This window comes from Chamaea fasciata, unplaced genomic scaffold, assembly GCF_029207755.1.
Source record: "Chamaea fasciata isolate MVZ Bird 193981 ecotype frontalis unplaced genomic scaffold, bChaFas1.0.hap1 SCAF_3, whole genome shotgun sequence".
In the NCBI taxonomy this organism is placed as follows: Eukaryota; Metazoa; Chordata; class Aves; order Passeriformes; family Sylviidae; genus Chamaea; species Chamaea fasciata.
The window spans coordinates 106,955,921-106,969,361 of record NW_027094088.1 but is presented as its reverse complement, the minus strand read 5'-3'; the positions used below and the strand labels follow the sequence as shown (position 1 = coordinate 106,969,361).

General features: G+C 40.8%; 1 protein-coding gene across 2 annotated transcripts in view; it reads right to left on the bottom strand.

Moving 5' to 3' along the window:
• Nucleotides 1-13,441, bottom strand: part of KLHL29 (kelch like family member 29) — a 390,541-nt gene that overhangs the window by 47,996 nt on the left and 329,104 nt on the right. For both annotated transcript variants that reach the window (XM_066180004.1, XM_066180005.1), the window contains 2 exons: nt 7,219-7,418; nt 387-646 (listed from right to left, as the gene is read on the bottom strand). In XM_066180004.1, coding sequence (XP_066036101.1) covers nt 387-646; nt 7,219-7,418 — 460 coding nt within the window. The remainder of the gene's footprint in view (nt 1-386; nt 647-7,218; nt 7,419-13,441) is intronic.

Here is a 13,441-nt window from a genome sequence, read left to right as displayed (position 1 = left end):
CATCAAAAGAAATACAGATTTTCTGACAGATTTTTTATTTCCTGCTGTTACTAAAATGCATCCCCTTAAAGCAGCATCTCACAAAACTGTAATTCTTCTCAATTTATCTCTGACTGAGCCTAGAGTCAACAACTGGAGGCCCCATCTTTGTACCATGCATGTCACAAATGAGATTTTCATTCTAAATGATCAGATGTAGGGATCAGATTTTGAAATTACATACATTTTGTGCATAGCCTGCATTCCCTTTGTCTTTTTTTTCTATCTGAACTGCCCATCCCATCTCCCACACAACCGTATGCTTAAAATTGCATGGAGATGGTTTCTATTCTAAAAGAGGCATTCATGGGAACAGAGAAGAGTGAGGCTGCTGAGATTATTTTTACCTGAGCTCTGATTGCGGCGTCCTTCTTAATCCACTTTATCACTGTTTCATACACCAGCTCCTCTGCTTTGGTGTTCAGGCTGTCATTGGACATGTAGGAAATGAAGTCGTCTTTTGAGATATTAAGGATCTCTTCTTGGTTTGCCACCTCTGGGAAAATTTGCAGGGCATAAGCTTTGGCCATGTTGTATAGCTCAGTGCACTGCATGGCTTCAGCCATGGCTAATATTCCTAAGCAGTTGCTAGCAGTCAGCTGTTTTTCTAAAAAGGGCAAAAAAACAAATAAAAAAGGCAACTGAGAATTATTAAAAGCAAGATTCACATTTGTTCCAAGATCATGAGAAAAATAAGTGTCACAGACAAACCACCAACCCTAATTAATTTCAGGGAGTTAACCAGAAGCAGCACCCTGGGTTAATTTGGAATTGAGGTTTAAAGTACAAAAATCAAAGTCTGCCTAACAAGTGACTTGGAGATGGGGAGAGAAATGCACTTTCTGAGTTTTCTTTTTGTGTAAGCCTCCACAAAGCACTGGGGAAACCTACTGACATAACAGTATCTGGGGCTTCCCAAGGGATGGGAACCCAGCCAAGAGACTGCTGCTGTTCCTACCGCCTACAATGTTGCTTTAAGGAACAGCGAAGATGTAAACGCCAGTGCAGACACTTAAGAATTAATGCAAACAGCACTAAGGACATTTCTGAGAATGCTGCAGTCATTTTATGATAATTTTTGTCCTGTTCAGCTACTAAGCTACTTCAAAAAAAAAAAAAAAAAATCCCCCCCTCTTTTTTTTTTTCAAAGGAACTTTGTTGCTGCTGAATGTGATGACATCCCTTATGCAAAACACAGATTATACTAACGCCTTCTGTTAAACGCTGTGTAGTGGGTTTCAAAGAAAATCGTGCACAGAGGAGACAGCATTATCTCCTTCCCAGCAAACAGAAGCAGCAGCACAGTGTGTAGCTTTGCATCAGAAGTGTGCTACACCATACATTTGACTGTACTTTTTTTTCCTTTCCAGCTATTTCGAAGAAAAACCCACCAATTTTAGACATTTATAAGAGGAACTCTCAGATTCTTCGCAGCCACGACTAATAAGAAGAATATATTCTTTTAAGATATAGGAATAAAAAAGAAAAAGGTAATGAGAGTGAGACTGCAATAGATCACAAAGGCATCGGTACCTGTGGCAGGCTCCTGTGCTGTCAGAGAAGTCTATCACTTTTGGCAGTGTCATATCCTAGTGCACTATGACAGAGCACTGGACAGAAATGTGCAATAGCCCCATATCTCTTCAAACAAAACTCTCATCAGATTGCTTCCACTGGAAATGCTCAGGGATTCTTCCCTTCACCCAGCTTCTGCCTTCATCAGATTGAAAACCTGCACACTATCTATATGCAGCTTTTAATAAAATGGGATTATGAATCACCTTTTTCTCTTTTTTTTTAGACCTGACATGAGATTAGGAGTTTTGTGGGTTTGTTTTGCTTTCTTCCCCTCCCAACTCTTCCTAATTTCTTTTACAGATCCTGCAGTCTCAAAACTAGGTTATCTCATTTTGCATCAGTTGATTGTTCTGACTCTGAGGAGCCCCTTTCCTCAAGCTGACTGCAGTAGAAGCACTGTTTGCTGTCAGTAGATTTTGTCACTCAAAGACTGCCCAGAGACAAGTTGAAAACTAATAGCTACGAAGCCCAAAGCTACCAATTTTTTTTCTTAAAAAACAAAACAAAACCCAACCCCCCCAAAACAACAAACGAACAAAAATAACAACAACAAAAAAAAACCAAACAAAAAAAACCACCACAAAAAACCCCCAAAAGACCAAAAACCTCTTCCAGGTTCCTTGCTTCTGTCTGCTGGCACAGTTTCACAGTATGCATACGGCTTGGGATAAAGTAATCATCTAACAGAGCCCAAAACTCTTATAATTTCTTGGCAAACTCTCAAGTCAAAGGCCAATCTGCCACTGTTCCATCTTTTCCTCACAGGTTTAATAATGAAGGGAATAATCAATTTTGACTCATTAAGCAGCACATGATGGTAAAGACTTTCAAGAGTCTTTCTCTGCAGAGGACTGGGTTTGCCTCTATTGGGAGAGATCCCCATACCATTTCCAGCTGAGCCTGTGGTATGGGGCAGAAAAAACACTGCTTACAACTGATTTCTTCTGATCTGGACAGGCTTCTCTAGCTCTAACAGCAGTGGGTGACAGATGCAGCCTGGTAGACAGATGCAGTCCAAGCAGGCCCATGTTGGCCTTTGGAGCTTTACTCCCTCCTCTTCCCTAAGAAACCTCTCGGTGGCAGATTCCAACTATGTCCCTGTCTGGGTTCAGCAGCTATTGTGAGGCCCTGTGGAGAGGGGTCCCAGGGAGATGTGGGATGTGGGATTAGGGGATGTGCAGGAAGCTGGTGACACACTTCTCTCCACTTCACTTCTATGTGATGAGCACCACAGCAAGGTGGGCACAGCAACACCTATTTAAGATGAGGATTGGCATGTGAAACAGAGGGATTCACTGCTGCTGAGCAGGACAGACCTTGGGACAACAGCTGTTGGAGATAAGGAAAATCTCTATCCTATGAATATAAAGACACCACCTCATGCCCCCATTTTCCAGCTCTGACACAAAATTTAGCAGCAAGACTGGTTGTCTCTTGATTTCAGCTGTCACCGGTGCAACTCTGCATTCATATTAATATCCCTGCACACCCATAAACAAGCAATCTGGTAATATTCTGGATTAATCTGGTAATATTTTGGATGACGATTCCAGAATGAGCAGAACCCTGCCTTACCAATGCCTGTTACCCTTCACTGACTATAATGGGAGTCTACATGACTACTTAGACATAGACTTGCTATATAGTATAGCTCATCCCAAATAACTGCAATCCAGGGGTACTCGTTAATGCTGGCATGCTAAAGACAGCTAAGGACCAGTTCTGCTCTGTCAGTTCCTGAGCTGTGTTCCTTCGGACACTGGCATGTTTACAGTAATTGTTTTGCCACCGTGACACTGGGCTTGTAACAACACATTTTTGAGAAGTTTCACGTTGTCTCCGTTCAGAACACAAGTGCTGACTGCTAAGCTATTCCCAATGCTCAAGGACAGTTTATAACAGACTCGTGAGTGGACTTTAGGGATATCAGATGTAACCTAGTAGGTTCTCACTGGTTTGAGACAGTACGGGATAGCATATTTGTTGCCATGTGCGCCACAATAATGCAGATCAGCAGCTGGTATTTTCCAGTGTTAGATGTGACTTTGGAGTGCAATCCTGTGCAGCGTCATCAGGAGACAATCAGCCAGGGAGACTGCTCCAGCTGCACTTCTAGGAGTGGGGAAACTTGAGATAACACCAGAGATAAACGGTATGCAGGGAGGATTACTCAGTGAGATTGTGGAAACAGCATGATGGGAGCTCAGTGGTGGTTGTAAACCCCCTCTTGTGTGCATTAAACACTGTATTTTCACTTAGAGATGCTTTCTAGATGATGATTCGGATATCACTAAAAACAGCACAAAATGTGAACTTCCTTGTGATACTCTGTGTACATTCTGATGGGAAACTTACTCCTCAGGTATTCCCACTAGTGTGAAAAAGCATGTGAAGATGGGAGATACGTGGAAGACTTTTGGATGCATTCATTGTCTATATCAAAAGATGTCCCTTCCCTGTGAGAGTCTTCTTCTTTTCTCTTATCTCCAGAGGTAGTTTTAGTTTATACACAGTTTATATGAAGTGTATATATTATAGTTTCTCCAGGGCTGGGCAGTGCAGTTATCTGGCTGGATCTAAATTCTCGACCTTGGATGAACGAAGAAATTGCCCATAATACTTTCTCTTGAATTCATAAGGACCATAAAGGCCTCTTCTTTCTTCAAGTGCCTGAGGAATGCAGGTCTCATCACTGGTACGTCATTCAGTTTTTCTCATTGCTCCCTCTAATACTCTTTCCAAACATTGATTTTGCGCTCTTTGCTCAGGAGACTAAGAAAATTCAGAGTTCCTGCTCTTTCCTGTTCTGGTCCATGAAACTACCAGATTCCACCAACTTCTTCAGGCTTAAGGATGAATACTTTTACTTTACCAGCAGCCTGAAGTACAAGCTCAGAATGTGTTCCCTCCTATGATGGGTACACCATGGACTGAAACCGTGATACTGGTGAATCACCTGAAACGTAGTTCAAGCCATGGCTGTGGTAACAGCGTAAAACTAAAATATGAAAAATGTAAATATGCAAAATATGAAAAAATAGGAAAAAAAAAGGCTCAAGTATTCAGCCATATGGGTGGAAGAAATACCTATGATATCCTAACTAGTTTGCAAACATTTGGCCAGTTTTCATATGGTGCCTGCATGAACCTGTCACCATCATTGCATCAGTCAGCACAAAACTATTCTCATTGCTCATGGTCTAGACAAAAGCCAAGGAGACAGCATGGGGGGAAGAGAGAGAATTGGCTATAATTATCCCAGGGAAGCTGGCTAAGAAATCTCCCACTGAAATGAAACTATTTTTCTGACACATTTTGCCACATCTTCTCGCCAGAAAGTGCAAGAAAATTTGGGGTGCCTCTGCTTAAGGCTGCAGAGGGGCCCAGGGATAAAAGATACAAAAGCTGCTTGGGCATCACCAAGCCAGGGTCCTCATGGCTGAAAAAGGATGACCTGAATTTCCTCTGAGATTGTGCTGTGGTATGTTGAACAGACTTAATAATTTGGGGCTTTAAGTTCTTTGAACTTCCCTTCTTTCCCTATATAGGCATGGCCACTGATGGGAAAGATTCACTGTTTACACTGGTCAACCCTCCAGAAACCCTGCAGAAAAACCCCCCTGATTTTTACCATATTTTTGCTTTGTACAGAGCAGAGGTGGCTGAGGTGAAAAATAAAAACACAGCCACAGAGAAGACAAAATGCTTTTCCCTAAACTTTTCAGATGGCAAATGCTCTGCTGTCTCTGTAGTGCAATGGAGTCACAGCCATAAATAAAAATAAGCAATTACACTCCGTGAATTCTCCAAATGAGAATACAAAGTTCCAGTGACTCTCCATATATCACTGAACTTATAACCAACTCTACTATTTCACACCATAACATGGTTCACTGAATTAAAATATTAACTATCAGAAAAGAGAACTCTCACAGTGATTCAGTGAAATAAATGTATTTTGGTTTTGTGGCTGAATCTTCAGAGATATCACAACTTAAACACATCCTCTATTTCTGGAAAGGTTGTAAGATCTAATCACTGTAAAAAGCTGGTGAAGGGAAGCTGGGAGCAAGCAATGCCAGAGCCAGAGCCTCAATCAAATTGCACATGTTGGGACTGCAAAGCATAAATTTCACATCACCAGTATCTCCCCATTTGAGAAGAAATGAGACACAGACTTTGAAATAAGGGGCATATAAAAAGTTGGAAAGGAGAATACAGTGCCAGAGATTCTTTACTGATGCCTGCATTGTACCAGCCTAGTCACACCATCTTGCCAGCAGGCTGCCTTAGTAGTGAAAATTAACACAGCAGTGAACTGGACTCATTTGAAGGTTTTTTGTTGTTCTTGTTTTTTGAACACAACATTTTCTAAACTCTCATCTTCCACATTTTGCAACAGTAGATGTCTATTTTAAATGAGAACTGCCCAGGGAAAACTTACAATTTATTTGGGCTTCAGAAAGAATGATGCCTTCCACACCAAGATGGGAGCTGAGGAAGCCCAAGCAAAAATCAGATGCCAAAAAAAGGTTGTCTGGTACTCAGACCTGGGAAGTACATCATACAACATCAAGACTAATTTTTTTGTATTAATAAATTTTTGTTAGTTTTTAGGTTATTATTGTCTTATAGACTGATATTACAGCTATGACAGTGATGGATTGGATTGTGGTACAGGCAGGAATTTGAACCACTGTGTTTCAGTTAAGCTCCAATTGTGGCACCTCTTCTGCCATGCCAGGTCTGTCTGGTTCCTGTTCAGGCCAGTAAAGCTTAGTTGAGCTGGAATTCTTGGACTGTTTTGAAATACTCTCTGCTGGAAAGCAGAGGGAAAAAGAAAGGAGCAGGATGACATGGTGCTCCTGGGAAGAAGAATGGATTTCTCGTAGCCGTGAGAGGATGGACTGAGGCACTGGCAAAGATGTTGCTCTGTAGATCCTCACTGAGACAAACACTCCCTGTGTACACAGGGCACACCAGTTAGCAGGGGTGGGCACAGAAACCTTTCCTTCTACCCACCTTTGTGATGACATCACGCCATAGCTCTGCATGCAGCAACAAACCCCAGGAACATTTAATCTGGAACACTGGACACGTAAACGACCTTCTCACAAAAGCAAGAGAACTGCAGATACTGAAATGCAGTCCTTAATTTTTTTGAAGATTTGCAGGAGTCCTACCTCCATTGGAGCCTGCCTCAAAACTCTTTTGGTGTTTGACCAAGCTAGCCTGGTGTAGAACCCAAAATATGCTGTCACAGTTACAAGCAAGCTCTGTGTTACAGCCTGGCATCTACGCAGAGATAATCCTCTGGGAAACAAAATGTCATCAAGATTCCAAGTATGGAACAAGATTCAGCAAAATAGGTTATACGAGATGTGAAAGCTATTGCCACTCAAGCAACAAGCCACACTGCTCTAGACCATTTTTCACTGGACATCATGCCAGAATTGGAAATTCAAATCACAAACCAAATTAATGGTGCTTTACTTCATTTTACTCTATTTAATCTTCATTATCTTTTAAGAGCTATTCAAAGACAGGTTTATAAACCTTTACACAGCATCTTAAAACCTCACTAGATGCAATGATTCTTACCTAGAAATGAAACGCAGACTTTACAGAAAGTATGAAACTGGAACTTGCTGGCAGCTTCCAGTAGTGTTTTTGCATTGGCTGAATCTATGATCAAAGAACCTGTATAAACAAACTCCAGGAGTAACTCCAGGACATCCGCAGTGAGGTTGGACATGGCCAGTTCCAGCTTCTCTCCGCTTCTGCTGCTGTCTCGCGGTGACCTGGTAACAGCAGACAATTAAATTATGGACATTACAGCATTCCCATTTTATTGGCATTTATTGATTAGTGAGGGCTAGGAAATCGCTTTGCACCTCATTATATTTCTCCATTATTTTTGTTTACGGAACTGAAGAATATGAATTTTAAAATAACTGAACTTAATAACTTTAACTGGATCTGAAAGAGAAGAGTCTTAAAGCAAGTCTTACGAAAAATCTTTATTGCTACTTTGCATCTTCATGCAAAAACAGTTGCAAAAGAAAAGGAAAGGAAAAAAAAGGAAAAAAAGAAAAAGAAAAATGAATGATCCAACATTAATGAAAATGAGGAACAGGATTAGCTTTCAAAGGGAAACAATACATTTTAACATCTTGGTTAACATCTCATCTTCTGTGCATAATATAACTGTTAAGGAAAAACCACTCTCCAATTTCAAGAGAAAAGGTCATTTACTTTTTCAAGAATCCAGCACTAGAATAATTTTAGATGTCATGTGCACTTAAGGATACATTTAAAGACCTTTTCATAAAAAATAGTAATAAAAATTACTATTTTCTATTTAGCTTGAACTTCTCATCTTGTTATATTAAATTATAGATATGATCAATATGATATCAATGGTATACAGATGGCCATATAAAATATAATATATGCTTTTGCTAAAAAATCTATTGTTCCCTTTTAGGCACTAAAAAAAGGAAGCCCTTCATGGAAATTGCTTTGAAAACTGAATACAAGACAAGCTAGACAGACAAAATGGTTAGAGCAAAGAAGGGAGAGGGGGGAAAACAACAACCAGCTCTGCCACAGGAAGCCAGCAGCCATCCTCTAGGAGTTTCATGACTGTGGCCTATGGTTTTTCCTGCATGAAGTGCTGAACAATTTGGGGATCAAAGTATCTCCTGCATTTGAAGTGTGCATTAGTGCTTGTGAAATTATTGGACAAAAAGAAAGTCATACTGAATTAAAGTAAGGGCCCAGTTCTTAATGCATGGCTGATGTGTCTGCAACACTAAAGACAGGTTACACCTGAAAGACAAAAGTGATGATAAATTTGGTAACATCAAGGAGGGGAGGGGAAAATCTGTTGGAGTAAGAAAATAAACTCTTTTAATGGTTAGGACCATCCAGCACCTTCTCAAAGAAACATGAGCTTTTTGTTTGTCACTGGACAGTCAACGTCTGCTTGCTCCAGTTCTGCTTGAGTACTTGCAAAAGCCATTGCACGAGTGACACAAAACCGGCGCACGATGAGTGCAACAGACACGGACTGGCCACAGCATCACTACTCACAGGCAACGCCAGCTTGAAGTGTGAGCAAAAGCTACCATGAGCACTACCAACCTCTTGGGTTCACACAGCTGCCTAGAAAGGCGATGGTCAGATCGCTACCACCATCACAGAGGAAAAATAAACAACATACCAGGTTCAGTTGTTTCCCCACGTGACACCCCAACCACCCGTCCCAACAACACCTGAAGTCGTTTGGGGACATCCTTAAAATTTGAAGTGGATGCTTTGCCACTGGTCCTTCATTGACCAGCCCTGGTCAAGTCAAGGGCACAACTTTAGTTCATATAAATCTCTGCAGGATCAAAGATTTAAAGAGGTTTAATTTTCAATGGAGGAGCAGCTAGCAGTCCCTAATTTCATAGTCTTCTCTAAGGTAGTGAACAATGGTTACTCCCATTCACAGGAAGAAACTGAGCCACAAGGGGACAAAATCACTTTCCTGTGATCACAGACAGTCAGGAGCAAACCATGGAATTAAACCCCATTTTTAAAATTCTAAACACTGAACTGTCCCTTTGCATGGCAACACAGGTAGGTTAGACACTATTCCACAAGCAGATGCTAAGAACACATACTGATCATGATACCTGTTGTACCCCAACAAGCACAGAGCTATGCTACCCTAACTCCTTGTGCTTTATCACACCACAGTATTCTTTCCGAACTCTTGCATATGGATTCAGTTCTGCATCTGAGGCAGAAATCCTCTGGTGGCAAAACAGAAGAGTTGCCATCTCCTAGATCCTCAAGGAGATGTCACAAAATGTTGGGTTTTTTCCTTTCTCACACTCACACCCCAACAATATGCGCCAAATCTGATTTATCTCTGGTTGTACATACATCTGGTGCTACACTCTGGGCTGTCAAAATAACCCCTTGATACTGATGTAATTCTTGCTGAATTGCTCCCAGAAGTGGTTTGTACCTGACAGCGAGCTCGTTTTCATGTGGGCTGGTTAATAAAAACACCAGCTAAAATTTCAGGGAGGTTTGGAGGCACCCAGCAAGTGACAGAGTCAGGCTCTTTGCACTGTGGGAAGCCCTACCACAATTATTTATTTAATGCCACTAATTGCACTGTGCTGGCGACGGCTGTGGGAAGGACCGTGCATGATCCACTGGGAATTGCACAATCGCACCCAGCGTGGAGACCAGGAGGCACGAAGGAAAGGATGATGTGACATCAATGTCAGCACAGACACATACCCATGCTAGCAACAACTGCAAGCTGCTATTTTTCACAATAATTAAGTAATAATCTCTTTTACTTTGTAATACACCAAGCAATAAACTGCTGCTGCAATTGATTAAATGCCAAAGAAAAGCTAAGGTGTTTAATCAATCACCAGAGCCACTTACGGCAAGTATAATACAAAGCTACAGAGATTATTGATATTACACAATGAGCCAGAAATGGGAAAGAAATTATCCCTATTCCTGCCTCTGCAATGCCTTGAATGTGTTGTGCTGTTTTCCTTGTGCTTTCTAAGCAGTGAGCCCTTTGGCCCCATGTTTGGCTGAATCAAATACTGAGTACAGGCTGGATTCAGCCTGCACAGGGAAATCACAGCTACCCTGGCTTCCATGCCAGGGATCTGGGTTGATATAGGCTGGAGAATGGGCAGGGAATTGGCTGAAGCAGATCCTAATGGATTAAAAATAAGTGTTTGAAGGATGAGAAGAACATAATGTTGGGAAACAGACTGATGTGACTGAAAAGGGAAATTCCATAGACTTCTTTATGAAATGATTTCAGTGAATCAGGTTGTAGCATCCCTCTCAAAGACTGACTAAAGGTTTCTGTGTTCCTTGTTTTCACACATATTAGAATATCATAAGGCCTGTGCAACTATAATTCATCTATTTGGGACAGAGTCTTCTCTTGGCTCCTCTAGAGGAACTGGAATGAAGTGGCTAAAGCTGTATTACAAGAATAGAATTTCGTCCTGTAAATGCAAATGCAGTAGATTTGGGAAATTCTGTAGCAATATATAGAGCAGTTCCCCAAATAGCTCATCCTGTGTCACAACAGGAGGAGTTTTGTTGGTGACATCAATAAATGCAAACATTTAGAGAAGTCTGTTACCAGAAAAGCCCCAACTTCCTGCCTTAAGAGCTGGGAAAAGTCATAGTTCTTCCTGGTACATACACTCCTGTTCCCTAACTCCTGGTACAAACATGGGGTGTTTTGGGGACTGAGAGCCTGCCTCCTTCATGTTTCAGTCTCACTTGAAGCCAGTCAACACACCCTTATCGTCTATGGACATCATTAAATGTGGCACATTCTGCAATTTGCCTGGCGAACTCTAAAGTTTAAACAGAATGATGTCATTTTATTGGCTTTGTAATCATTGCTCATATTATAAAGGTCACACATTTCACATTGTGGCAGAAAATCAATAGCTCTCCCAACAGCCTCTGGGGGAAAAAGTTTTGCTTCTGAAGAATAATATATAATAAACAATTTTAGTCCTTACTTTATCATGGTTATAATCTTGGAGAAAAGCTACAGTAAAAATCTGGCAAAGGCTGATATATAAACTCATTAAAATTGGGAAGTGATTTAGAACAGGACTTTTAAAAAGATTTATCTTGAGCTAAACAGCAAAGAGATTTGTTTAGGTCTACATTTAAACAAGCTCCAAGAGCTCTTTAACAGCTTAATTTTATGGTAGCTTTTGGGGAATTCTTTCAGATTTACAAACCATGTATTTCTCTAGCAAGGTGATAGACCTGAGCAATGTGCAAGCAGAACTGAACCTGCAGATAAGCAGGAAGCACAGATATACTCTGAATGGGTGAGGGGGGAAGTTACTGAAAAATATTCTGCATTGTCTGGAATAATTAAATCCAACAAAATCAAGCAAATGCCTTTGAACATAGTCTGGCTACTTATCCTTCAACTTAATTGCTTTAACTAGAGAAGACAAAGGCACAGGGAATCCTTTAAAGCAAAAGATAGCTCGATTACACTCTCAAATAACAAATCAGAATCAGTGTCCCTTTCTGTTAACTAATATATAGGAAAGAGCAAAAAATGTTTAAATACTTGAGAGCAAGAAAAATAACCCTAATACCTCATCTGCAAGATCTAGTAGTGAAACTGACAAAAGAAAAAGTAGAGAAATCTACATTTTTTGGTATTTATTTGTCCTTGAAAATCATTTTGAAACATGTAATACACACTGACAAGAATCAGCCATAGTGCTTTCATGTTTAATAGTGATGCAACTGAAGTTTTCTGCATCTTGAGTTATAAATAGATGTGTATCTCTGCAGTTTTCCTGCATTATTTGTATCAACACGTTCCCATAACAGAACGTCTGTGTGATTCTGCTCAAAACATTTAATAGTGAGATGCCTTGATTTGCGAAGCCACATTTAGAGTCTGGCTAAAGTAGCTGTGTAAGTGAAACACCGCGAGCGCATCAATTTGTCAATTTATGGACAGCGCTACCGCCTCTCATTCAGCCTACCCTCTTGGTTTGGATATGCTGCCTTTAACTGGCTTGCAACATTATTTTGACTGACTAATGGTTTGGCTACAGCTTCACTCAATTTTAGATCAAATATGAAAAGCTACCTATACCCAGTGCAGATGCCAGCCAACGCTGTGTTTACAAGCTACAGTCACAAAGTCAAAACAAATTCTGGATGTTCAAAATGGAGCCATCTGCACGGAATAAACATGAAAAATGTGGAACATTTTATGTAAATGTACATTACTGCCTAGGAACAGTTGGTTCAGCTTCCGCCCAGGCTGCCTGGTTGAGAACAGGAGGACTGACAGAGTCTGTGACACCTATTTACATATGATGCCATATGACTCACCGTGCCGTAGACTCAGAGGTATGACGTATATTTAAGCTTTGTGCTCCAAAAGGGCACTGAAATAAATTATTATCTTTTAAAGTAAAAACACACTTAGAATTGTTATTTGTGATCTTTCCCTGGACAAATGGGTGTATAACTTTCTCCTTTTGTCTCTTCAAGGTCCATCTGTGAGCCTACCATCACTACCTGCTTCTCCCAGCAGGACACAGCAGGAAAGAGCTAACTCCATAATATAACCTCGATTTTGTTCATATTTCACTCAGAATCTATCTTTAAGGAATAGGAAAACACATTCTGGCAGTGTAAGAAAAAAAGAATTGTTGTTTTTGACTATCTATAGCTCAGGGTCTCATACAACTCAGGGATCTGAATCTCATCCACTAAAAACACATTGTTTGAGCTGACAGGAGGCTGCAGGATTGCTGGCAGCAGAGAGGAGCTCCAGCTCCACCCTGGACTGAGGAAACTGAAGCTGATATTTTGGGGCTGGTCCCTCCCTGCATGGACCAAAGCAATGGCCTGTCTCATCACCCAGCTGCCTTTTGGCCTCTCCACCCCAACGCCTTCCCAGGATTTGCCCTATCAGCTCAACATGCTGATCTTGCTGGCTTGTTTTCATAATTAGGAATATAAATGTTTACCCTAAAGTAATTGTGTTCCCATTATAAGAGAGCTACATATTTTCTACCAAGATAGACAGGACAATAAAAAAAATCAAATTAAATTGCTTTGTTCCCTGGACAGTATTTAGGACTCCAGAAAACAGGAAATCCAAGATTTTCATGTAAGATGAAGCACTTAACCAAAGAAAAGCTACTTCTTTTTATCTCTGTCAAATTATTTTGATTACCAAAGAAAGGACTCCAGACTGGGGTAGGCAGCTTCTCATGAGGCT